General features: G+C 51.2%; 1 protein-coding gene across 37 annotated transcripts in view; it reads left to right on the top strand.

Annotated features, from left to right (window-relative positions):
• The window catches only part of MEGF11 (multiple EGF like domains 11), a 389,272-nt gene that overhangs the window by 113,871 nt on the left and 248,678 nt on the right, over nucleotides 1-26,723 (top strand). For all 37 annotated transcript variants that reach the window (XR_013520753.1, XR_004729544.3, XR_004729545.3 and 34 more), the window contains one exon: nucleotides 22,214-22,319. Coding sequence is in view for 34 of the 37 variants with exons in the window: in XM_035258930.3 (XP_035114821.2) it covers nucleotides 22,222-22,319 (98 nt within the window). In the remaining 3 variants the exon portion in view is untranslated. The remainder of the gene's footprint in view (nucleotides 1-22,213; nucleotides 22,320-26,723) is intronic.

The raw sequence follows: 26,723 nt of genomic DNA, 5'->3' as shown, positions 1-26,723 counted from the left end.
CCCAATTGCAACTCAGCCTCTGAGGTGGACGTGGTGTTGGCTGGAGTGTTTGGACATTTGACTACAGAGGGACATGGCACCCCAGGCCCACTGCAGCAGCCTCCTGCGGTTCTTCCCGCCCCAGCCCTGCCCTCCCCCATCTGATCTCTCTTTCCTCATCTCAGCCAGTGGGAGAGTGCCGACTTTTCTTTCTCCTAACTGCTTTTGATATTCTGGGGCTGGGAAAGGGCATTGGCCATCGGCTGGGGCAGGTACGACCTGAAGGTCTCTGCATAACTGTCTCACTTAAGTGGGATCGTATCAAACTCGTTTTTCAGTTCGGTCTTTTAAACATTTTTTTCCTAGTTTTCCTCTCTTCTTTCTTTCCCCTACATCATGTCCTTATCCCCTGTCAACATCCTGCTGTGTATCCTTTGTATCATGTAACTAAGAGCCATATACAGGCATGCACACACACGTGCACACATGTACACATCTATAGGCAATTGTTGGCTTCATAAAAACAGGACTATACTAGGTCGCTTCTGCCTTTTCCCCCCTTTCCAGTACCTCCTGGCGGCCCCTTCAAGTCAGCCAGTATCGCTCCCATGCATTCTTCTTAATGGCTGCCAAATCGTCCACGACGTGGATGTCCATCATTACATCATTCCCCTATTCATGAGCATTCACTTTTCTTCCACTTAAAAATAGTTTTTAATCAGAAAAGGACCTTTTGAAAACAGTTCTGGCCAGATTGGTCCCCTGCTTAAAACCTTTGAATGGCTGCCCATGTATCTGAGAACAGTTCTGGCTCACAAGGTGTGTTGTGTTCTGGGGCAGAGCCCCCTCCAGCTCAGCAGGTACCTCAAACTCTGCTCCAGCTAGAAAGAGCCACCTGTGCTGCCCCAGTGCACCCGCTCTGTCTCGCCTCCAGGCCTTGGCACCCACTCCTCCCGGAGCACTGCTGCCATACCTGGCTAGCACTGCCTCCCTCAGGTCTCAGCACCTGGGCCCCTTCCTCTGGCCAGTGTTCCTCCCAGCATCCTTGGCAATGGCCCTGGAGTCTAGGTCTCCAAGGGGAGGATCCCAAACCACAGGGGCTGTGGTTTCCTGGTAATATTATTCTGCCTCCTGTTAGAATGTGACTTGACGTGTTACATGTGCAGGGCCTTGCCTGATGCCTGGTACTTAGTAGGTGCTTTTGTCTTGAGTGAATGACTGGATGAAGGGCATGGCTTTAGTCTCTGGGAGGAGGCTGGCAAGGGCCCTGGGCTGGGCCACCATGTAAGGTGTCACTTAAGGAGGGATCAGGAGTCAGAATTTAGGAGCAGGGACCAGGGTGGGAGCCAGATGGATAAGGACTGGGGCTCTGGGGGAGGGGGATGACAAAATTAGACTGGGGCTTTGGAGCATATGACATGCCTGAGGCTCACCATTGGGTGTCAGGGGCAGTGGAAGAGACTCGGGACAATCCAGGGAGCTAGCAGCTACAATCGGGCTACGATTTACTCCCAATCCCCCATGAGGAATGGTGTCCACATTATCCCTGCCTTGGAGAGAATGGCTTCCAGAGTGGGACTGAGTGTGCAAGTGGGAGCAGTATGGGAACCCGATGGAAACAGTTAGAGAAAATAAAGGCAGAGGAGATGGGCAAAGAGCAGGCACAAGGGCGAGGCAATGAGACGCCCCCATGAGAAGGTGCCCACCTTCACAAATAAGGCAGACAATGCAGGACCCAGGCTAAGGACCCCGTCTTGTCCCTCTGCCCCCCACTGCCTTCCAGCTACTCAGTGCCCTTCTGGACTGATGCCTGCCCACGGGCTGCTGTCCACAGTGAGATCGGGACAGAATTGAGAGTGAGCCCCAGATACTTCATGACAACTTGACACTGATCCAACATCCAAACCTGTGCTCAGCAGGGTCCCCACATTGATCCGGGTAGAGACCCCTGTGGGAGGTGTTGGCGTGCGTGGGGAATCACATGTGGCAGAGCCCCGGGAAGGCGTTCACCGATCCGTGTCTTATTGGAAATGAAGAACACCCCTTTCCAGATCATGAGGCCATCCGATCCAATCGGTGGCCTTTGGTTTGTCTCCATCTTCCTGGGAACTTCAGTTAGACATCTGTAAGAGGTAAAAGTTGTAGTTTGCTGACACTATTGTCTGAAAGAAATGTAGACTCTTCCTGTGAAGTCTCAAGAGAAAGAGTCCCTTGCAGCCGGAAGAGGGGAGGCAAACCACAGCATCTAGACCAGCCTTCCTGCTGGAGGTGAATGAGGATAATTCCCTGAACATGTATCATTTAGTATACATTTCAAAGCACTTTCACTTGCGTTATCTTTTTGATCTTTACAACGAGCCTAGAGGTAGATCAGAGCAGGAATTATCATCCTCACTTTGTAGAACCGGCAGTTAAGGATCAGAGAAGTTAAGTCAGTTTCCCAAAATCACCCAGCAAATGAAAAACCAAACAGGGATATGACGCAACACCCAGGGGCTTTTTTGTGTGGCTGTGAAGAGAGGTTTGAGGAATTGAAGGAAGAGCAGCGTCAACAGTCGCTTCTGTTGACTGTGCGCCCAATGGTAATAGCAGCTACAGTTGCTGAGTTTTTACAATGTTCCAGATACCATGTGTAATTATCTCATTTAATTTTCACAGTGGATACAATTGCTGTCTCCATTTGCAAGTGAGGAAACAGAGCCCCCCTGCAAGATTAAGTTGTTTGTCCGGAGTTACTCAGCTAGTAATTAGTAGAGATGGTTTGTGGTTCAGAGCAGCTGTCATTCCAGAGCCTGTTTCCTTAACCACATCACCACAGCCAGATGCCTCCCTGACATGGTCCTGCCGGAGACCCAGCAAAGCACGTGTGCTCTTCCCCATCTCTGTTAGGAACCAAGGCTTGGTTACATCCCAGGGCCACATGCCTGGTGAAGCCTCGCTGGCTTTTGAGCCTTGCCTTTCTGGCACATATTGTAACTTCTCATAGACACAAGCTTCAGCCCAGCCCCCTACCCTCCTAGATGCGCAGGTGTGAGGCTGGGGATGGTACCCAGGTTCTAGTCTATGCACCTTCCCTCTCTCTCCCTGTAGTAAGGACTCCAAAGCCAAATGCATTCAGTTCGGCACCTGGCTGCAGCTAATTACTAACGTCCGAGCTGCTGGCAGCTCCTCGTTATGTCACGTCTCACAGAAGATTTATGGCCACTTTGAAAGTGGCTTTGAAATGAGACAAACCTCAATATTGAATTTTTTTTTTAACCTCCTTTTCCCTTTGGGTCTCAGGGCATATGATATCAGCTTCCTCCCCATTAGCATATTTCTAATGAGTGCTTATTAAGGTGAATTTCATTGCTGCTCACAGAGTTATCATTAGAAGAGGGAGCGGGAGGGAGGAGAGACACCGTCAGATGTGGGGACCTCGGGGCTCTGAAACTCAGACCTGCTCTTGGCTCGGGTCTCTGCCAAGTGAGTTCTGCTCTCCTGTCCTTGCAGGGGGATCCAGCTGCTTTTCACTGTGGGACTGGAGAGGAGGACCTGGGCAGGTATTCTACAGCGGTGCTGTCCATGGATTCTCACTTGACCCCTGCTCTGCTGTCACTCTTCTTTGAGCCTCAGTCCCCTCATCTGTATAATGGGGCTTACAGTGGATGAGCTCTGTGGGGAGAAACAGTGCCCACTTTGTTCACTGCTATGTCTGTAGTGCCTGGCATATCAGAGGGGCTCAGTAGATAACGGCTGAGAAGATAGATGGGGAGAGAGACAGAGGAACAGGTTTGCCTCTACAGATGGGATCTGCCATGGATGCTAGAGCACCTACCTGCAGAGGCGCAGGTAAAGGTTTGCTCATTGGCAGTCTGCGGTTGGGCTCAGGTGGTGGTGGTTGGTGCCCAAGGCACTTGTACTGGCCCCGGGGTGGCTGGGGCAGCTACAAGCCTCCCTGCCCTGTGCCTGTTGCTGTATAGCTGCTAAGGGCAGGGGTCAGTGGGCATTCCTGTTAAGTGACGTTGCCTTCCCATTTCACCTGGGCCTCGCTGGCCTTTTGGATGTGACAGGCAACTTCAATAATGGCTTAGAGAACCCATATTTCTGCCACCCAGTGATACTTCGATGGGTTGGGAGACACTTGTGATTCCAGGGAAGAGCTAGGATATTGGCAGGAAGAGGGTATCCATGCTGGGTACCTGTGCTGTGGGGTGGGAAGGAACAAAGAGACAAAGAAAGGACAAGGCCATCCCCTTGGTGGGCTTTCATCTTGATGCCCTTGCTCTCAGGGAGCTCCTGGTGGGTGGTTCTGTACCTTGGCTGCTCGCTGGAATCACCTAGGGAGCTTTTTAAAAACCCCGATGCCCAAGCTCCACCCACACCTAGTTGACTCCTCCCACCTAGTTGGATGGGAAAGAGGTCATAACGTTGAGAGTTGAAAATATTCCTCAGGCCATTCTAATGCGCAGCCTGGGTGGGCACACTGGCTTAGTGTCCGTATGTGCTGAGAGCGGGAGCCAGATGTCCTGTCTGTCCAGGAGTATCTGCCCGTCCCTATGGCCCCACCTTGAGCCTCTGCCCTGAGCTCTCTGATGGGAGAGCCTTGATTTCTGCCTTTGTAACTCCTCCTGGACAGAGGAGGACCCAGAGGAAAGGCTTGTCGCCTCCTAGTCCCCACTCTGCCACTAAAACTCCCTACCCGAGTCCCACCTCGGGGTCCTCATCTGTAACAGACTCGACTGGAATCAAAGGACACGGTCGATGAGGGTGTGCTTTGTAAAAAGCTCACTAGAAGGTAAGGAATGGGCTGGGCGCAGTGGCTTACACCTGTAATCCCAGCACTTTGGGAGGCCGAGGAGGGCAGATAACAAGATCAGGGGTTCAAGATCACCCTGACTGACAGGGTGAAAGCCCATCTCTACTAAAAATAGAAAAATTAGCCAGGTGTGGTGGCGTGCACCTGTAGTCCCAGCTACTCAAGAGGCTGAGGCAGGAGAATCACTTAAACCCGGGAGGGGGAGGTTGCAGTGAGCTGAGATTACGCCACTGCACTCCAGCCTGGATGACAGAGTGAGACTCCATCTCGAAAACAAACAAACAAAAAAAGGTAAGAAATGGTCTCTGCTGAAGTCCCCCGAGTCGTGGGGAGACAGGGCTGGTGAAAACAGTTTTTGAGGGCCCAGAAAAGTAGTAGGTAGACAGAGCAGAACAGGATCAGGCTGTGACTTCCCAGTAGGGGTCCCTGGAGAGAAGAAAGTCAACTTCCAGAAGCTTTCCTGCGGGATCCCACTCTGCCTCGGTCATTAGTTGCCTCCTCTGTGTACATCTTTGTAGAAGGAAAGTAAATACCTGCAAGAAAGCCTGAAGGAGGTGGCAGGGAGACAGCCTGACTAGCTACAGGCAGCCAGCCTTCTCTCTGCACCCTGGAGGAGAAGCGCCCGTGGGCCAGGGGCGTGGTGAATGGGCTGAACAGGCAGTAGACTGAGGCACTGGTGGATTTTGCAGGCCTAATCCACCATGCTCCAGGGGGAATCTCCCCATCCCCTGTCCCCAGGCTGCCTCAGCCTGTCCTAGTGTACCCAGAGGTGCTGCTCGGGGCCTCCCCTCCCTTTCTCAAGAGCACGGTGGAGTGGGCCGAGTGCTGGATTTGGGGTTAGCTCTGCTGTGATTAGCTGTGTGACCTTGGGCAAGTCTGTTCCCACCACCCCCATCTTCAGTTCTCTTTTGCAGAAACAGGAACTCGTTCATTGATTCATTGACCCAATCACAGGTTAGCTATCGAATTGATACCGCACTGTGGCGGTGCTGTGAGCACTAGGAGGCACCCCTCCCTGCTCACGTCCGCTTGCTCGGAATCACTGGAGAACTTGCCAGAGCTGCAAGAGACTTGAGCCAGCATCCTGATTTGGCTCTCGAATTGCAGGACTGTCAGTCAGCTCCTCTTATAAATGGGGAAGCTAAGGCCTAGAGAAGCTGTTAAGGTTCTTCTGTTAGTCCCATGGCTGGTGAGGGCTGCTGGAAAACTCAAGCCTTCAGGCCCATGTCCTCTTCTCAAGTGAGACCACCCACTTGAGAAGTGATTCTAGATCTTCCTCATCAGAGAACAGCCCGGAGAGGTGCAGCGACTCATTCGGGGTCACACCGCTGACTGTTGGCAGTCTGGGGCAAGAGACCCAGTTCTGTGCTTTTCTGTTGCTGGCCTGTTTCTCCGGGCCCTTGGCTGGGGGCTCAGCTCAGGCTGTCCTCGGACTCAGACAGCCTCGTCAGCAGATGCTGTCCCCTCACAGGCCTCCCTGTAGCAGCTGCGCCAGGCTGGCGGCCGTGCCGGCTCACTCACTCTTCCCACACTGACTCACTGAGACATATATATGCACAGCCCCACCATTTGGCTTTAGCGATTGCTCCACAGTGGGTGAAATTGGCTTGAAATAAATGTCTCCTCTGCCTTCCTCCCTCAGGGTGATTTCATCCCCATCTCCACTTTGTGGAATGATCCAGAGTCTGGCGGGTGCCTGTTTGTCTAGATATGTCCTTTTTGATGCAAAGATGTTGCCACGGCTACTGCTGTTTCTCGAGCGCGGTGCAGAGGTGGTGGCAGAATTCCACAACTTGCTGTCCCTTCCCGGTTCCCATCTCCAGGGCTCCATGAGCAAAGCCTAAAATTAAGGCGGTCTAGGAGTGCTCTTACTTTTTAAGCTGTTAGAGTATTTCTGGATAGAGCCCAGAAAAGGATGGGGCATTGCTTATTCCTGGGGTACAAACCACTGTGCTGCCTCGCTGGGGAACTGGCCTGTCGTGTAATAAACTCCACATCCTCTAAGGTAGGGGAGGCGCTCGGGGATCGCATGCTTGATTCTTGATCTCGAAGCTCACCTTTCCTATTCAGATGTCTTCCCAGTTATTGCTGCCCCACCCCACCACTACTTGCCCTAAGGGTGGGGAGTGAGGAGTAGGACTTATCCCCCATGGAACCCTATCTCCAGCTCCTCCCTCGATTCCTCAAACCACAACTGAGGCACGATCGGCTTATTTAAATACGATAGTTGGGCCAAGGGATGACACGAGGGATATACACACAGGACATGGTGACCTAACATGGTTCAGGATGTCTGGCATCCTCATCTACAGCCCGTTTCCTGAGGTCACAGCCAAAGGGACCTTAGAGGTCACTTTGTTCCTTCTCAGCCAAGTTCAGGAGAGAATCTTACCCTCGTGTCCTAAGGTGCCCACCGTGTGTAGATTAACTTGTCTCTTGTGCATCTAGAATAGTGCTGATTATGAAGCATCCTTGGGAGAACTGAGAAAACTGTCCTTTAATCCTGTCCTGGGTGCTGTGGTTCAGATGAGAAACCCTGGCTTACAGAATCCTCCTCTCAGCTAACAGAGGACAATGAAGCACCAAGAAGGTGACCTCCTCCCCAAGGTCACACAGCCAGCCCGCGCTTGTCTTCTGAGTTCCAAGCCAGTCCCTTTCTCACAGTAGCATAATGTCCTCCCTCCTCTGCTCCAATCTTGTGTGCATGGAGGAAGCTCTGATCCAAAGAGATGAGCCTATCCCTGTCTCTCTCTCTGTGTCTCTCTCTCTCTCTCTCTCTCTCTCTCTCTCTCTCACACACACACACACACACACACACACACACACACACACACACAGACACACACCCCTGAGTCTGCAGGACAGAGACGTCCTGGAAACATGCCATTAGACATAGTGGTAGCCCCGAGTTTGTGTCTAGGCCATCCACATGAGCCTGCATTTCATCACCTGCAAGTGGAGATCACAATGTCTACCGGATGGAGTTACTTACCATAAGGACTGAGACTGGCCGTGTACCAAGGCCGGCACCTGGCACAGTGCAAGCTCTTGGGAACCATCCATTTTTGCTTTGCCCTGGTGCTCAGTAAGGTGCACAGTGGCTGATAAGTGAATGGCACACTCAGTGTTCAACCGAGTCTACATCTAGGTCCTAATCCAACAAGGGATACTCACAGAATATTCTTAGTAAGGGCTCTCAAGTCCCCGAATATGGCATTAGTACCCAATGCCCAGTTGAGCTCAGACTTCCAGTCCCATTTCCTGCCAGCTGTGCACACCCAGGTCCAAAGATGCCTGCTCTCTTAAGCCTGCCAGACTGGCCTCCCACCCGCCTCACTCTCCACCCCCATTCCTTTTTCTTTCTCCTCTTTCTCTCTTGGCACAGCCAAACATACCTGTGTCAGAGGCCTCCCATGGCTTCGCAAGCATCTGGCCTGCCTCCCGTTCTTCCTACTCTATTGAGTCCCTGCATGTATTATGGCAAATTTAGAAATTTGTGGGCACACTACAGAATTAGAACATTGGGGAAGCATAGTTTGGACTTGGCGCAAGCGTCCCGCCTTCTACATAGGGGTGATTCAATGTACTGAGGGTTAGTATCTCACAGGCCAGGCCCACCTGAGGAGAGAGCAGAAAGCAACTGAGAGAAGCTGGAGTCAGGCCGGAAACCTGCCCCTGCCTCTGTTTTGCCTCCAGGAATAAGGAATGGGCGATTCGCATTTCTGAAATTCCCTACTGAGTTGGAAGCTATGCAGAAAAGGTGGTTCCAACACCTGTTACCAAAACGCTTTTGCAATTGTGCCCTGTTCCTCCACTGCCGGCCAAGTGGAGTCTGAGGAATAGAATCTAATGTCTCTGGATGTATCGGGACTTCGCATGACTTCAGGATCATGGTTTCTGAAGGCCTTGTCCCTGTTCAGGAGTGTGGCTATGAAGGGAGAGGAATTAGGCTGAATGTGCTATCAGGAGCTAGCCCTGGAAGCTGCTTTTCAGGAGAGGGAGAAAAAAAACCCTCAGTGGCTTTGGTTGAAGTCTGCCGGTGACGATGGAGCTTGACTGGCACCGAGGAGCGTGGCCGGCTGCTTTGGCCACCTTCCAGTTAACCGAAGGCTCCAGTTAGTTGGGGTTTGGCTATGTTTTCTCTTGATACTGGTGCTCGGGGTGGCCTGTGCCCTGCTGGGCCTGACTCAGTGACATGGCTCAAGTCCCCCTGACTTCCTCCTCATAACCTGCCTTTTCTCTCTCAAGCCTAAATGCCTCGGTCGGCATTCTTCCACAGAACCCTCAGAAGAAACTACGCTGCCATGTTAAGCTTTTTAATTTAGCATACACAGTACGTATATGCCCCCAGACAAAACAGAATTGATTTATAATTCCCTTAATGGAAGCACAGGCTTTAGTTGCTCCAGAAATAGATGGTTACCTTGGCCACCTTTTATAATTTTCTCTCTCCCATTTTTTTTTTTTTTTTTTACTTCACTGTGGTCTAAAAATATGATGTTTCATTTCATCCTTCTCTCATAATCCACTAAATGCCAGGCGTTTCTTTTTAGACTTTTAATTTATAGCATGTTTGTTCGGTTTCACTTCATTAATTAATGCTCTTCCCAGGCCCCCACGGCAGAGTCTTTGTGTAATGCTCTCTTACAGTAAGCAGGTGCTTTTATCCTTAATGAACAATTTCCTGGAAAATACTGAAATAAACAATGAATAATCAGGCCAGGCACACAATGACTCTGGGACTTATGTGCCATTTGGCAAATTAAACCTGGGGAGATGACGGACAGATTTTGATGGGCCACAGTACCGTTTCTTAGTGCGTCCTTCCTTTGGGAGGGTGTATAGGGTGCTGAAGCTCTGGAAGGTGGGTGAGCTTCTTGCTCCTCCAGGAAATTAGAGTTCAGAGGAACTGTTTGATTGCAAATGCATGTGGCTGTGAGATGATTGTCAGACACAGCCTAGGCCAGAAGTGCAGCCAAAAATTGGCCTCTGGTCCAGACTTGGAATCCTCACTAGCTTAGACTACAGGTCAGCAGGGCCTGGGCTGGGCCAAATTGCAAACTTATTGAAATTCACTTTCCATCCCTTTCTTCCCTTCTGGCAGACTTGCCCCACCCCAAGGAGGCAGTCCTAATCAGCCCCAGGACCCTAATACAATCATTCACCCTGTGCACCCAGGGGTTTTGGGTCCTAATCCCAGCTCTGTATCTGTGTACAGTGTCTGTACTGCACACATTATGCCCCATCAGAGAGGACAACGGCAAACCCAGCTGTGCTGATATTTTCCCCAGGGCCGTGCTGTTCACAGACCCTTCCCATAACCTGTGTCTCTTTGGCATCTCAAGCTTGGGCGTCAGGTTTATTACTCATCCCACTCTGCAGACGAGGAAGCCGGGACCCCTGGAGGTTAAATGAGCATCCTCAGGCCACACAGTTGGTAAGAGGCAGAGCTGGGATTAGGACCCAGAAACCCGCTGAGATCCCAGGCGCCCTGTGTTTGCTGTTCCAGGGAGGGGCAGAGCCAGTGTGAGAGCAGAGGAGGGAGGCAAAGTGCCGGCCATGACCCCACTGGGCTGCAAGCCAGAAGTTATCAGTGTCATGGACAAAGGGCCTCAATAAATTGCTTTAAAAATCTGAATGCCTGACTCATTTATTATTCTCAATAGAGCTGACAAAATCATGCATTATCCATCTATTTTTCTGTGTCATGAGATCATTTTGGGTCTTCGAGCCGGCATAATGTTTTTCATCACAGCATGAGTATACCGTCACAGCGTGGACACATGCCACACCGGCACAGCGTGGACACATGCCACACCGGCACAGCGTGGACACATGCCACACCATTGTGATGGCAATCTCGCCCAGCCACATGGCGTCAAGGGCTGACTGGGAGGCTCCCCCAAGCGGCCTGTGTCCCTAGGGGAAGCAGGCTTAGGGCCCAAACCCTCTGTGGACCCCTGCTCTTTGGGAAAATGTGCCTCAAGGAACAGTGGGGGAGAATCTGGGTCTAGAGGAGAGTGAACTGTGGAGGAGTTGCTCATGGGGCTCTCCCTTTTTGGTTTTCAAAATGAAGGTGGCTTTATTGTAGTTTATAAAAAAAAAAACTAAAAAACATGTTTTTAAAGACAGGATCTTGCTCTCTCACGTAGCCTGGATCTCACCCAGCCTGGATCTCACCCAGTGGCACGACCGTAGCTCACTGCAGCCTCCAATCCGAGGCTTAAGAGATCCTCTTGCCTCAGCCTGTTGAGTAGCTGGGACTGAAGGCACGTGCCACCATGCCTGCCTGGTGTTTGAAATCTTAAAATTGAGAGCTGCTCATACTGAAAATGTATAGAGAAGAAAGTAAATTGCTTAGGCACGGTGGCTCATGCCTGTAATCCCAGCACGTTGGGAGGTTGAGGCTGGAGGATCACTTGAGTCCAGGAGTTCCCGACCAGTCTGGGCAACAGTGAGACCTCGTCTCTACAAAAAAAGAAAGAAAAAATTAGCCAGGTGTGGTGCAGCATGCCTGTGGTCCCAGCTACTCGGAAGGCTGAGGTGGGAGGATCTCCTAAGTCCAGGGAGGTCAAAGCTGCAGTGAGCTGTGACCATGCCACCGCATTCCAGCCTGGGTGACAGAGCGAGACCCTGTCTCAAAAAAAAGAAAAGTCACCTACAATATTATCATCCACACATCTCTGTTAACATGTTTAAGATCCTCTGGACATCTTTCTGTCCTTGCTCACTCAATGTTGGCACACGCACACCGTATGCCCAGGCACATGCACTTTATATAAATGTGATCATAATGTTCATGCTGTTTTGTAACCTGCATTTTTCACGTAAGAAGACTTTAGGGTCATCTTCCCACGTCAGTGAACTTACACATATGAATCTTAAAATATCTTTTTTTCTGACTGTAGCATCATGATCATTGTAAGAAACACTAATGTAACAAAAATGTTTGATTTAGAAAGCACAGGTCTTGTCCGGGCACTGTGGCTCATGCCTGTAATCCCAGCACTTTGGGAGGCTGAGGTTGGGGAGGATCACTTGAGATGGGGAATTCCAGACCAGACTGACTGACGTGGAGAAGTTTCGTCTCTACTAAAAATACAAAATTAGCAGGGCTTAGTGGTGCGTGCCTGTAATCCCAGCTACCCCGGAGGCTGAGGCAGGAGAATTGCTTAAACCTGGGAGGTGGAGGTTGTGGTAAGCCGAGATTGCACCACTGCACTCCAGCCTGGACAATAAGAGCGAAACTCCATCTCAAAAAAAAAAAAAAAAGCACAAGTCTTCCATCCTCTTCTTGAAAGATGAGCAATATTATTAATGTGCTGGTGTATGGGCTTCCACACTTTTCCATATCAACGTTTTTAGTGATTGCATAATATTTAGTTACATAGACATGGTAGAATTTATTTCGCAAAGGCCCCATTCATGGGCATGTAGGTTGCTCCAGTGCTGCAGCAAACATGTCTCTTTCTCTTTTTTTTTTTTTTTTGAGACAGAGTTTCACTCTTGTTACCCAGGCTGGAGTGCAATGGCGCAATCTCAGCTCACTGCAACCTCCGCCTCCTGGGTTCAGGCAATTCTCCTGCCTCAGCCTCCTGAGTAGCTGGGATTACAGGCACGCGCCACCGTGCCCAGCTAATTTTTTGTAGAGACGGGGTTTCACCATGTTGACCAGGATGGTCTCGATCTGTTGACCTCGTGATCCACCCGCCACGGCCTCCCAAAGTGCTGGGATTACAGGCGTGAGCCACTGTGCCCGGCCCTCTTTTTTTTTTTTGAAACAGAATCTGGCTGTCACCCAGGCTGGGGTGCTCAGGGCTCACTGCAGCCTCAACCTCCTGGGCTCAAGTAATCCTCCCACCTCAACCTCCCTAGTAGCTGGGACTACATGCATAGACCAGCCGGCTATTTTTTGTGTGTGTGTTTTTTTTTTGTATTGTTTGTAGAGATGGTATCTCACTATGTTGCCCAGGCTGGTCTTCAACTCCTGACCTCAAGTGATCTGCCTACCTCGGCCTCCCAAAGAGCTGGGATTACAGGCCCGAGCCACTGTTCCCGGCTCAAATATCTCTTTATCAAGAGAGAATGCAACAAACATCCTTGAACCTGTCTTTGGTCCCGGCCAGTTTTTAAAAACGAAATTGCAGAAATGGAAGGCTAGGTTAAAGCTATACGTTAAAACATGTTTATCTCTATTGCCAACCTTCTTTTCAGAACATGTGTAGAGCACTTCAAACTCTGAGACGATTGGTTTGCTGACTTCAGAATCCGCTGGCCTAAGACCGTCAGGAAGGTGCTCTAAGGAAACCTGGAGAGGCTCCTCTCGTCTGATGCCTGTGTTTGTGGGCTGTCAGCCAGGCTCCTCTGTTTATCTCCACATTCAAGGGACCTGTTGACTGGGGAGAGGCAGCCCCTGAGTTGTGGTGGGAGAGAGCCTGTCCTGGTGTAGGCTCTTGGCTGGAATGGAGCACAGGACTAGAGGCCTGAGGATCGGACAGAGAGGTGGGCAACCACTGAGGGCCCCGACTATCACGATGATACTGATCTCCGTGTTACCCCGTGTAACCTCAAACTGGGCTGCAGTTTGCAGGGTACCATCTGCATTATCTGTTTCATCCTCACAAGAAACTGTTGTTCTCGTGTCCTTCCTGTTTCTAAAAGAGGCAAAGGAGGCTCAGGGCAGTTAAATGAGTTTTCCAGGATCCAAGACTAGAATCGAATTCTGCTGCCTCCTCTGCGTTATCTCCTTGCAGCTGGGAGATGGAGCAAACCTGAAGTGCAAGGGTTGAGAGGGAGAAAATAAGGAGGGGAAGGGCAGGGAAGGGAGATATTTCAGAGGTGAGCTTGCAGAGTTGAAAGGGCTCCAGAGACGATGTAGTGCGGCTCCAGCCCTGTGTGCCAGCAGAATGAAGCTCAGAGAGGTTAAGCAACCTTTCCCAGGCCACACAGCAAGGTAGTAACTTAGGAGGCAGAGGGGAACTGGTACTGACTTTGAACTCAGCAGGGAAGATCCAAGGGCAGGGGAAGTACGGCTCTCTGAGCCCTGGGAGGCTGGATGAGCTTGTGAAAGGTTCTCTCTCCCTTCAGAGGCAGCCCTGATCGAGGGTGGATCCAGAGGCATCTGGAATGGAGATGGGCCAGACTCAACGTGCAGGGGACCTGCTGGGACATTAGCATCAATCCCTGCAAAGTCCTCTGATTTCCCATCACACGGGCCAGAGGCTTCCTGCAGGGAGAGGCCTTGGTGCTTTGAATTAAGCCACGTCCTGGGTCTGTCCTCTTCTAGCCATTCCCACCACCCTGCAGCAAGCACTCAGGGCCGTTGGGCCAGGCGCCGCCTGAGTCTTCTCTGTGTCACAGTGACGGGTGAGCTTTCAGTAAATGTTTGCTGAAGGGATGGATGAAAGATGAGATCTGTCTTGATAACTATACAGTTAAGACTGATCCAGGAGTCCTCTAAAACATACAGCCACGCCTAGATTCTCCAGCAGAGGATTTTTCTGTCAATATCTTTTTTTCTCCCAGTTCTTTAGAAACTCTAGAATTACAGTTAGAAGAGTCTTTGAGGTGAAGGGTGTGGATGGGAAGGAAACTGATAGTTCGCTGGGTACTGTCTGTGTGCCAGACCTTGAGCCAAGCGTGTTCCCTGCATTCTCATTTACTATCTTAACAGTCCGCGAAATTGGTCTTCCCTAATGTGCAAGACGTGAAACACTCAGCCCCGGAGCAGGTAAATGACTCTCCTGGGTTATACAGTGAGGAAGGCAAGGATTCGAACCCAGGTCAGGCAGACTCTACCATTCCCTTCACGTGAAGTTATGTGCAACCAAGTTATGTGTCCTTGAGCAAGTCACCTCCCTTTCAGGGAAGTTTCCCCTTCTGGGGGATGAGGTGTTGAACCCATTATGTTCCCAGGTTTTTCTCAGTGCCAGTTCTGACACTATGTGGCTTGCTATCCAGCCCATTATCCTCATAGATCAGCTCCCATTCACAGTTCAGCTTTCCAGGGATTCTCCAGGACTCCCTCCCTCAGTGCCCTCTTCCCTCTGGACCCCTGTGACTGCCCCTTGTTGTCTAAAAAATGTTTTCTTGGCCAGACGCGTTGGCTGACACCTGTAATCCCAGCACTTTGGGAAGCTGAGGCGGGAGTTCCAGACCAGCCTGGCCAAGACGGTGAAACTCTGTCTCTATTAAAAATACAAAAAAATTAGCCAGGAGTAGTGGAGGGATGCCTGTAATTCCAGTTACCTGGGAGGCCGAGGCAGATAATTGCTTGAACCCTGGAGGTGCAGGTTGCAGTGAGCCAAGATCACGCTGTTGCACTCCAGTCTGGGTGACAGAGTGAGACTCTATCTCAAAAGAAAAGAAAAAAGAAAAAAAAGAAATGTTTCATTTAGGGGGACAAAAATGGGGATATAGTCCCCATGGAGCTGAATGGCCCTGGGAGGCTGACTTGTCCTCAGAAGTTTTATGGATGTCACCATGATATAATGCAAAGCATGAGGGACACCTACAGTTATGAGAACTCCGCAGCCCTGGGAGGAGGTGGGAGAGGGTGGCTGAGAAGGCCAGGAGTGGGCAGATGGCTGGTGGGGAGGGGACAGGCAGGCATCCATCAGGCCAGCTGAATGTGTCCTGATTTGCAAAGAAAGGGAAAGATGGAGATCATTGTTGTGTGAGAAGTGGAATGGCCTAAGAACACAGGTAACTTTTCTCCCTTCATCTTCGGAGGGGCTGGAGGCTGGGGGTGCCTGCTTGGGAGTTGGGGCAGAGGGGAGGCGGTTTGGGAGCCCAGAATTCAGAGGCTGCACCTGTTGGGGGAGGGAGGCTGGCGGTTTCTACCGCTCTGCTCCAGGGTAGGCTATGATTTCTCTCTGGGCCCGACTAATGTCAGGGCCACTTGCTCTCTGCCAGGCTTGAGAGTGCAAGGGACGGGACAATCATTTGACCCTGGTTAATGGTGGCTGCAAGCCTCGTGGTACCATTTTCAGGATTTGCAGCCCGAGGCTTCCCGGGCAAGGAGAAAGCAGAATTTATCAGGGTGGTGGAGCCGGACATTTAACTTGTCTCAGAAGGTGACTCCAATCCCCTCTGATTTATCCCAGGGGCAGGCACCTGGCAGGGCCTCCTCATTGGCACTGAGAATTTTTGCTCGGCTCCTGCAGTCAGGGAATCACTCTTTTGGAGATTAAGAGCTGTGGATTTATTTTTAAAACTTTCTTTTTTTAAGTACAGGAAGATTAGAAAGCATTCAACATAAACTGAACCCCTGGTGGGATTGCTGCAGGCCAGGAGGCTTCATCAAGGCAAAGGACGAAGCTTCTTAATTACCAGGGCTGATCCAGCGCCTCTTTTCATCTCCCACTAATCAGGCCCTAGCAAGGCCAGTAAATGGAGGGGGCTGGGGGCTGGGAGCCAGCCGGGAGAGCACAGCCAGAGGAAGGGGAAGGCCGCTAGACAGGGCGATAACCTTGGCATTTGCCCCACTGTGTGCAAACTTGGCTTTTTGTTTTATTCAGAAAAAAAAAGAGAGAAGTATGTGTGTATCTTCTATAAATAGAAGATAGAAAGTTCTCTCTCCACCCACATGGCGGGAGGAGTATGAGGCGTTTGCTTCATCAGAGCCAGTTTGGGGTTTGCTTCTGCCGCTTCCCAGACCTGAAAGCGCCTTTTTATGAGGAATCTGGAACACCCAGTCCCCAACTGCAGCTCCAGCTATTGCCTGGGCTTCAATGCCTGGCTTGTGCTGGTGTGGGGAGCAGACGTGTGCCGGTGCTGACGGGGTGGTCCAGGCAGGAGTCTTTGAATTGCTCTCAGGATGTCCTGGGTGCCCACTGTACAGTATCTGATGCCACCAGATTGGTGTCTCACACAACACGGAATGCCTTGTGCCATGTGAGCTGCTGTTGGGACGGGTCTTTTGTGTCCTCTCTCATGTCTCACAGGGCTAGCGTCCTGCACCGCAGCAGATGGCATCAGACACTAGCAATGTGGCTGATCCTGAGGCTCAGGATGGATGAGAGGTTGGGGTGGAGGTTGGGTGTAGACTCAGTAATCAGTTGACAAAGGTGTCTTGAGTCCCTGTATGTGCAGGCAATGATCTTGGGGCTGTGGACATAGCCATGAACACAACAGATGGAAACCCTTGCCCTCATGAAGTTTGTGTTCTAGTGGCGTGGGACAAGGGGAAGGAAATGATCCTTAGGCCCCAGGGTCCAGAGGGAAGAGCCAAGGCCATACCTAAGTGGTAATATAGGAGGGGAGAAGTTTCCAAAGTGGCAACACCTGTTCAGCAATATAGGCATGGTACCTGTGTTGTCCCTCCCCCCCCCCCCAGCTCAAGACAGGCATTACTAATCAATCCTGGCATGCTTTCCCATTCAGCCCCACTTTCTCAGCACAGCATTCTAAGCAGCCACTATAATAGATCCCCATTGTTGTGGGAGTGGGAACTTCCGTGGGCCCACAAAATAGTATCTGACTGCTGCCACTCCTGCTGCCAGTGCAAATATGTTGAGAAGAAAAGGATCACAGGAAGATGGACTGGGACGCACAGAGAGCAGGTTGCAGGCACATGGGCCAGGCTCCAGGCTCCAGCGTCCAAGATTTAGGCACAGCCAGGAGGACGAAACCAGTGGTGGAAGTGAAGCAGGTGAGGTAGGATTTTTGCACAGATGGACCTTGAGGCTGTAGCAGCTGATCCCAGGGCGGAGGCCATCTGTCTGTCTGCCCTTTTCCCCAGTTTATGCATCTTGGCTAATGTGAGCAACTAGTGTCTGACCAGGTGTGTGTGCTGCCAACGGGGAGAGAGATCAGCCTCCACAGGTGCTGGCACTGGTGATGGCGGGGTCCCAGCAGAGGCAGGGGCCTCTGGTGGATGCTGCCATCTTCAGATCTACTCAGCCAGCAAAGCCAACCCCGGCCGAAGCAGAAGCCCTGGCCAGGAGGGATCCTTTGCTATGATGTCAGTATCCCTTACGCTTTCCGGTGGCAGTTCCCCTTAACACCAGGTGCCAGGCACAGGAGGCCCTCGGGTGTTAGAATAAACAAGTGAGTGCAGACTCTCAGGACACAGCTTGACATCCACCAGGACTTTTCTTAGACTTAGCGTTCAGGGAGGGGAGCAGAGTTTCCTAAGCCGGAATCATCAGGAGCGCCACTCTTAGAGCTGTGTTACTAGAAAGAGTTCCATGGGAAATACTGGGTGAAACAAAGTCAAGTGTTCTCTTTATTTTGGGTCTTCTCAGAGTCTAAGCTGTGAGAAAATACTTAGACGCTGAATATTTAGGAGGGGGACATAGCGTGCGGCATTTCCTGAGCTTATTCACCCCTGGAGACCCTCGTCTGAGAGATTTCTGTCCATGTCTCACAGGGCTTGTGTTCCGCAGAACCCAGCTGTGGAGCATGCCCTTAAGAGATGCCCGCACTGCCCACGACTGTGCTGAAGGGCAAAGTCTCTGCTGTCTGGTCCTTCCAAAGTCCCTGCACATTCCTGCCTCCATCCACTGCGTAGGCTGGACCTGCCCCAGAAATGCCCTTTTCCTACTCTCTGCCTTTGCAAATGCCATCCAGCCCAAGTCCCACCCACTCCGCAGAGGCTTTCACAGCTCCCCCAAAGGGACTGCATCACTTGTTGCTTCAAGCGTCCTGCACCGAAGCAGATGGCACCTTATTTCTCTGTGTTCTCCACAGCATGGCCCAGGCCCAGGCAGGTGGTGCTCCAGGAGAGCTCAGTTTGGGCCGTGGCCTGTGGATGGCCACGTGGGCTGACAACACCCTGTGTGCAGGTGTGAGATGCACACTTCCTGGGCACTTTCTCTTCCCTTTATTCCCCCTGCCCAGCCTATCGGGGGCAAAGCAGCCATGGTTCCCAATAAGGAAAGCTGCTCCTTAATATGTAGATAAGAGGGAAGGGAACTGGTGGATCTATTTACATGGACTCTTCCCCTAAAGTGAAACCAGGGGCATTTTCTTATTTAACTATTAATGCCCTAAATCAGACGGTGCCCAATATGTTAACCTCTGTCACTCCGAATGGAGTCGGCCTAATGACCACTGCGGCAGGATTGATTTTCCCTCAGTCATCTCATAAGCATATGTCTTTGGGATCTGTCCTCAGAGAGATCCTAGGAAAGTCCCATTAAAGTTAATGGGGATGAGTTGCCCCCACGTGGTGATGGCTCCTTTCTTCACTATGCCTGAGTGAAGTGTGGGAGACAATCCTCCCTCCTCCTCCCCTCCTCCCTCCCTTCTTTCTTCCTCCCTCCCTCTCTCCCCCCCCTCTTTTTCTTTTCTTTTTGTTTTCTTTGCTTTGCTTTCTTTTCTTTCCAGCGGAGGTCTGTCTCACTCTCTTGCTCAGTCTGGAGTGCAGTGGTGCAATCGCGGCTCACTGCAGTCTTGAACTCCTGGATTCAAGTGATCCTTCCACCTTGGCCTCCCAAAGCACTGGGATTACAGACGTGAGCCACTGCGCCCTGCCAGAAATACTTTTTCTAAAATCAGTTCCTGAAAGGGCAGCCTAGGACTCGACCTCACCTTTAGGGTACCTCCAATCACATTGGAAAGATAAAATGAACACGCTGGAAAGATGTCAGTGCAAGATGCAAACTGGTCTTGCTGGACTGTGTGGCCCTGGCTATCAGTGACATGCATGCGGCATGCCTGGAATGCAGTAGGTGCCAAGCCCTGCAGTGGGTGAGGGGGCTGGGGACCTGACCGCACCTTGAGTGGATGATATTTGGATACGAAGAGTTAAGGATGAAGAGCATTTAGGGGATGAGGAGCAGTGTGAGTGAGGCTGGGAGGGGACAATGAGCAGGAAAGAAGTCCAGCCTAACCCAGGGAAGGAGGATGCATGTTAAGATTGCATATTTCATATTGGGCCAGGTGGAAAGAAGAAAGCAGAGAGATTAGAGGAGTCCTGTCTTCCACTCTACAGGCTGGGTGTCCTTCCTGCCCTGCCCATTGCCACAGAAGCAGACTTGGCCTCAGATAGGGATCTTTCTGTTCAGAGCTGGAGTGTGAATCCCGGGAAGCCCTCTGCTCTGCGCATTTTGCCATGTGCACTCTAATGGCGTGAGGAGTGGAAGTTGGGTCTCAGACTATCAGTCTAAATTAGTCTATATGCCAGCCAGATGGCTACTTCCTTGTGCTCCCCCAGTCCATCCATTTCTACTTCCCGTGTGCACATCCAAACCTCCAACACCCTCTCTGTGCCCTGGTTTCCATGCAAGGAGAAGTCAGGGAAACTGTCCTGTCTAGACCTGACTCAGAGAGAAAGAGGTTTTCATGAGGATTTTAAAATCTCACAAATTACAGCAACGATCCAAGTTACCTCTCTATCCCATCACGTGGGTCAAAAGGGACCAGAGGAACAATCTTCTCTTGTCCAGGTGGCCTCATCTTTTGATACTCTTGGTGTAATAAGTTTGAAGATGCTGTCAGGAGGTTCGCTTGGGAGAATGCTGGAGATTATAGGAGCGGCCCAAGTAATGAGTCCGGGCCACAGAGAGAACCCAGACAAGGCAAGATATCCTCTACAGCTGGCATCAACTCCACGCCTCTGGAGCTCTGTGTCCCATTGTTTATTTCTTTATTTGATGCCTGATTAGCCCAAACCCCACTTGGAGGAAGATGCTTTTTCCACTTTTGACTCTCTGCAAAACTCAGTGCCATGTCTTGGGCAGGCTCTTTCTCTGCTCTAGGTTGAATCTCCCAGAGGAGAATGGATTGAAATGATGGCTGCGCTCCTCTGCATCGCTGGTGTTGTACAGACTCCAGTTTGTGTGGAGGCTTCTGAGGTGCTGATTGGGTCTCTGGGGTCGGGGGAGTGGACCGGGGGAGCGGGTGGGGAGCTCTGAGCGTCTGCACTTTGCATACTGCTGGACTCTGCCCGTTGAGCAGAAACACCGGAATTGCTCCCCTCCTTCTGATTTTCATTTGAAATCTGGCTAAATCTGCATTTTATTCAGCTGATTTCCAGATCTCAAACAGAAACACCTCATTAATCACTAATTTAGACCCCCCACGGCTATACAGAATTTGTGACAATTTGTTTATCTTTGAAGGAGCTGCTGAGAAAGAGTTTAATAAGGAAATTATTGTGGAGGGGAGGAGAGTATTTAACCTTTCAGAAGAAAGGCACTCCATTTAGCTTCCCTGTGGGTACAAATGGGGGTGTCCGTGAAATCCATGCCGGCTTTTATCTGTTCTGCTGAGTGGGGTGAGCGCTTCCTCATCTGAGAACTCAGGGCCAGTGGGATAGATCCCCAACCCTTTCAAGCCTGTGACCCCTTTCCAATGTCAAAATATTTTCTGTAACACCCGCACCCCCAGTTATTAGAAGTTGCAATTTTTAGTGTTGCTGATGAAGAAGAAAAGCGACTCTGAATTCAGTAAAGCTTTTAAATCAATCACGATAGCGTCTATGTGCACATGAAAAACAGTTCTGTTTTTCCGAGTCACGGCGTTCATTCAGTCTACAGATGATGTTTGGGTGCATATGAATTCCAGCGCCTCTGCACCCGTCAAGGTCAGCGACCCACCAGGTTGCAAGCGTTGGACTAGAAGTTCTCTGAGCAGGAGGACCACAGAGTCCTGGCGTGCCAGGACAGGAAGGAACCTCAGGAGGCATTTCAGCCACTCCCACCCGAAAGGTTGTCTGCCCTCTGTGAAGAGCCCCTTGTCGGGGACCCCTAGTTTAGTGAAGCAAGGGAGTTGGCATCCCACGTAGGCTCTCATTTCAGGGGCCTGGATCAAAGCCTGTGAACTGATTCCTTAAGGTCCCTTACCAGGTGGTCTAAGCCTGGCATCCCATAGTGGGAATGACACCTGATGACTACGTCACTCTGGGCAGAAGTAGCTGATATCCCATAGGAGACAGAAGAAGCAAGGTCCAGTCTTCCGTGGCTTGTGGGCCCAGAGCTCAGGGTTTTCTTGGCTTATTTGCCCCCAGGTCCACATAAGAGATCTTTTCTCTCTTTCTTCTTGCCAGGAAGGAGTAGGGAAAGGAAGTAGATGGGCAAAGAGTGTCAATGATGAGGGAAAAGGGAACGGAGAGGGCATTCCCTTTAAAGCAGTCCAGATCTGGGGTCCTTGGGTCCAAGGATGGACCTGGGGGCCTGAGGACACCCTGCAATTACAGCCAATTTTGCACTCATGGGCATTTTTCTGTGGAGAGCATCTATACCTTTCACTGGATTCTCAGAGCAGTCCCTGAGCCAAAAAAACGTCCAGAACCTCTGGACTGGAATTTGGACTTTTCCCTAACTCAGGCTTCCCACTCTCCTGTTACTCAGAACTGGTGAACGGTTACAGTGTTAGTCAAAGCCTGCTATGCGAGCTATCAGATGCTCATTACCCACAAGATGCAAAACTAAGTAGACGCCAGGAACATGGTCTGATCACAGACGCGGCCTCCTTTGTTCTCCCGTGCAGGGCCCGGGATGGTGCTCTCCCTGACGGGGCTCGTGGCCTTCTCCTTCCTGCAAGCCACCCTTGCCCTGAACCCTGAGGACCCCAACGTGTGCAGCCACTGGGAAAGGTAAGGCGCAGGCCTCAGATGGCCAGGCAGTCTCTGGGAGATCACCCTGGGGACGGCACTAAGGGACGCGGGCAGTCAGGAGATAGGGGAGCTGGCCTCGAAGGGCTTGCAGCCTGGCTGGGGAGACAGCCCAGATGCCCAGAGACAGGACAGAGCAGTGTCGATTCCAGAAGGTCAGGGTGGAGGCAACTTACATTCACTGCAGCTACGACCCGCTCCCAGCACTGGCACTTCTCAGCCACTGCACAGACGAGAAAGTAGAGACCCAGAGGGGCTCACCCTGTCCATAGCCAGATGGGGTGCAGAAAGTGGGGGGATGCGGACCGCGGCCTCAGGTGGCATGCTCTCTGAGGCTGCGATGCCTTTCCTGGTCTCCACTGGCAGCCACGTGGCAGCTTGGATGTGTGGCCCCAGCAGCCTGCCTGAGGAGGACAGGTGATGGGGTCCTACTACTTCTGGTCTGGTGGGGGTAGGGTGTTGTTGGGGAAGGGAGGCTGAGGCTGCAGCACAGGAGCAGGCTGCATTCCAGCTGTGGCACTGAGTCCTGGGGGAACGGGCCTGGTCTCTGCAGACGGCCTGACTTTGAAGCACAAGGTTAAAGTATTGATTTTGGTGAGCAGAAAGACAGTGACCGGAGACCCAATCAGGAAAAACCGAATTAAACCCTGGAATTGATTGGCCATGCTGACCAGGGCGACTCTGCCACTTAGATGTTAATAAATCAAATGAATAAAATTAAGATGAGGGCCTTATGGGAGAAGTGAATGGTAGAGGAAGAAGGGTGGGGGATGTGGGGAGTGTCCATGCTTCATGCCCATGAGGGTGGAGAGCCCAGCCCTGGGGCAGGGAAAGGCAGGATGTGGCTCTGGGGTAGCCTGGACACTTGTGGGTCAGGAGGGATTAGCTGGGGGACAGAGGGACAGTGTCTGCACTGGTGTGATCCCCGGGGACCTGACCCTGTATGTAGCGTCCCAACAAAGTTGAGGATGGAGCAAAAGGCGTGTGCCCCTTTTTGGTGAAGTGAGAAGAAAATAAGATCCATGATGAGAAGACTCAGTTCACTCCCATCTGGATTTTTCCACCTGCAAGCTGTGCGACTCTGGGGAAGTCTCTGAAAGGCTCTGAGCCTGCTTCCACCTCTGTAAAGTGGGGAGAGTCATTACCCTGGCCTCACAGGCTCGCTGGAGGATCAAGCGCAGCCGTCTCATGAAAGTGCTTTGTGGACCATACTTGTCAGTTACTGTCTTTTCTTGTGGACAACTCTGGCTTTGCAGGAACTGGTTATGGATTTTATTTAGTACACGGCAGACTCATGGGAGGTGCATATGAAAAAGTCTCCTGGAGCCTGTCTCCAGAGATGCTGCTGACTCAATATTGTATTTTTCATAAGCTTTCTTTTCTTTCTTTTTTTTTTTTTTTTTTGAGGGAGAGTTTGCTCTGTCACCCAGGCAGGAGTGCAGTGGCACGATCTCGGCTCACCAGAACCTCCACCTCCTTGGTTCAACAATTCTCCTGTCTCAGCCACCCGAGTAGCTGGGATGACAGGTGCCTGCCACCACATCCAGCTAATTTTTGTATTTTTAGTAGAGACAGGGTTTCACCATGTTGGTCAGGCTGGTCTCAGACTTTCTGATCTGCCTGCCTTGGCTTCCCAAGGTGCTGGAATTACAGGTATGAGCCACTGTGCCTGGCATTTTTCATAAGCTTTCTATGTGATTCTGAGGTTACTCAGGCCCCTTGCCTGCTCTGGCTTTGGTGAATTTAAACCTTTATTTACCAGTGGGTCAGAGGCATCAGGAAGAGCCCCACGTGATTCCGTGGGTTTGGACTGCAGCCTCAGAGGACCCCTTTCATCCGTCTGGTCCCGTTAAGACACAGTTGCTTCCTGCTACTGTCTCTGTGGCATCACAGCCTCTAGAGTGCCTCCTTTCCAGCTGCTCACCTCTGCCTGCCACAGTGGCTCTATCCAGAGCCCCTCTTCTCCAGGGAGCCTCCCCCACAGGCAGGGCCCCTCTGCCTTCCCTCTTTCTCTGAGTCCCATTGGTACTCACTAATTTTCTATACCCGTCCAACATCAATACATTTGGAATGTGAAAATGGTCTGAAGTGAGCTGAACTGAGCTGGCATTCCAGGCTTCTTAGGCTGTCAGCCAAGGTTACAGCCTGGAAGGGAAGACAAGGAGTGAAACCCTAACAGCTGGAATGAGGTCTGGGAACTCTCTGGGCCTCTCTGGCCCCAAGCAGGAAGTCTTATGGGTGATGCCTGGTGTCACCAGGGTGCTTTGTGTTCAGTCGTTTCAGCTGAGCTCCGTTGTAAGTTATGTGTGGACGGATCTAGTCTGTTGTTACAGAAACATACCCCCGCCCCTGGAGACCACTTAGGGAGAATTTCCCAGCTGGATTAGTGCTTCTGGCGGCTCCTCATTAATTATGCCCCTCCACCATAAAACCCAGTGTAAAGACCTCTCCTGGCTAGTAAAGCCTGGCTCTTCAAGATTAATTTGGCCCCTCATTAGCATGTTGGCAAATGAGCAGTGTTAACCACCCAGCCATGAAACCGGGGGCACACACTTTGGGTCAGAGAACTTGGAGCTGTTACAAGGCCTCGTTGCCAGACTCATTCAGCCCAGGGCATCCTGTAGAGCCCGGTCCCTGCCCCGGGACTGCCCCCCCAGCATTCTGCTGCGCTTCTCTCTGACATCCCTGGTCCATATCAGGGCTGAAAAGGGAGGCTGGAACCCCGCAAGTGCTTAACAAAGGTGGGGAGTCCATTCTGTGGGCTGGTCTTGCTCCCTCTCTCCCCCACCTTGGTCAGGGAGGAAAGATTCCTCAGCGCCCAGCACCGGAGGTGAACATTGCCTGTCAGCATCTATTAAACACTTACTGTTGAAGCATGTTACATGCACAGTTTGTTTTATTTCCCCACTGCCCTGAGAGAGAGAATATTACTGCCTTCCTTTAATCCTCACACTAACCACACAACCTGGTTAGATTTACAGGTGAGGAAACAGCGGCTTCGATGAGTCAAATAGCAGGGCATGGCGCTGACAGGCAACAGGTGTCAAACTTGCCCTTCCCACTGCCCCGTGTTTGGACTCCAGGCCCCATGCCCGCTCCCCATTCATCCTCTTGCTCTAAGTGAGGTATTCAGGATATGTATTGGAACAAAGAATCATACGATCCCAGAGTTGGAAGAGGACTTTGGGTGGCTGGGCTGAGTGTCATGTTGCCTCAGTTTCCCCAAGCCTGGAGATTAAACAGGGTTTGGGCTGTTTTTTCCTAGATGTGTGCCTCTGAGGCACATCTCAGGTGTGCCAGCTGGTAGGGGCACACCGAGAGCCCTCCTTACATCACCAGTGCTTCAGAGAAACAGAATTTCCCACTGCCCAGGTCTCTGAGCCATATTGACTGCTTCTGGCCTCCTCCTGGATTCCAGACCTCTGACCTTTCTGGCATCAGAGCCTGCTGCGGACCCACTTAGGGAGCTGGCCTGCCCACCCACCTTGCAAGTTAACCAAGACAGTTTCCTCCGGCAAGGCAGACGTGCTTTTACAGCCTGGACCCGGCCATCTGGCCCAGGTCAGCGAGCCTTCTGGGGAATACACTGAATAATACCAACCTACATAGAAATGAATTCCTTAGATCTCGTGAGTCCTCACTTCAGCATCCCGGCTTGAATGTCATTTCATGCAACCCCTGCCAGGTGCCAGCAGGTAGAAAGGCTTATTTTGGTTAAGCTGAGATCTGCTTCCCTGCAGCTTCCACCTGCTGGTCCAGGTTTATAGCTAACAGGCAGGATGACAAGAAACCACTTCGATCAGGGACACAACCTCAATGTACCCCCAGCTATACTAGAGGCAGAACAGGTTAGAACGTAACCGGGGAGCTTGTGGAAGCCACTTATGCCCTCTGATGCTCAGTTTCCTGATCTGTAAAGTGAGAAGAATTCCACCTGCCTAAGATTTCATGGATTAAAAAACACTTGACATGGGGTGCTCAATAAATGTTAGCAGTGATTTTTACGGCAGTGCGAGCTGGTAAGCCACTTCTCTCTGAGCCTTAGTTTCTTCCTCTGTACAGTGGGGCCACTTACTTCACGGAGTTGCTGCAAAGACCAGTTTCCAAGCAGGTTCTTTCAAAACCATAAAGATAGGAAGAAACATATAAAGTATTTTTAAACTTGATGGCTCTGCCTTCCAGAGGCTCACAGAATAATACTACCCTCCCTTCTTTATTCACTCTCTGTTAAATGAACAAATGAACTAAAATTTTAGAAAATGATCTGGGCCAACGGTCAGCAAGGGATGTTTCCTGGGGCCAACCTGGGGGGTCGGGGAGGCTAGAATGTGAGGGCATTCAGGACAGGAGGGGGATAGTTGGGAGGGGGGAGGTCAGAGCCTCCTG

Source organism: Callithrix jacchus, chromosome 8 (genome assembly GCF_049354715.1).
Source record: "Callithrix jacchus isolate 240 chromosome 8, calJac240_pri, whole genome shotgun sequence".
NCBI classification, from domain to species: Eukaryota; Metazoa; Chordata; class Mammalia; order Primates; family Cebidae; genus Callithrix; species Callithrix jacchus.
The sequence above is the reverse complement of the archived record's forward strand: the minus strand, read 5'-3'. Positions and strand labels throughout refer to the sequence as shown.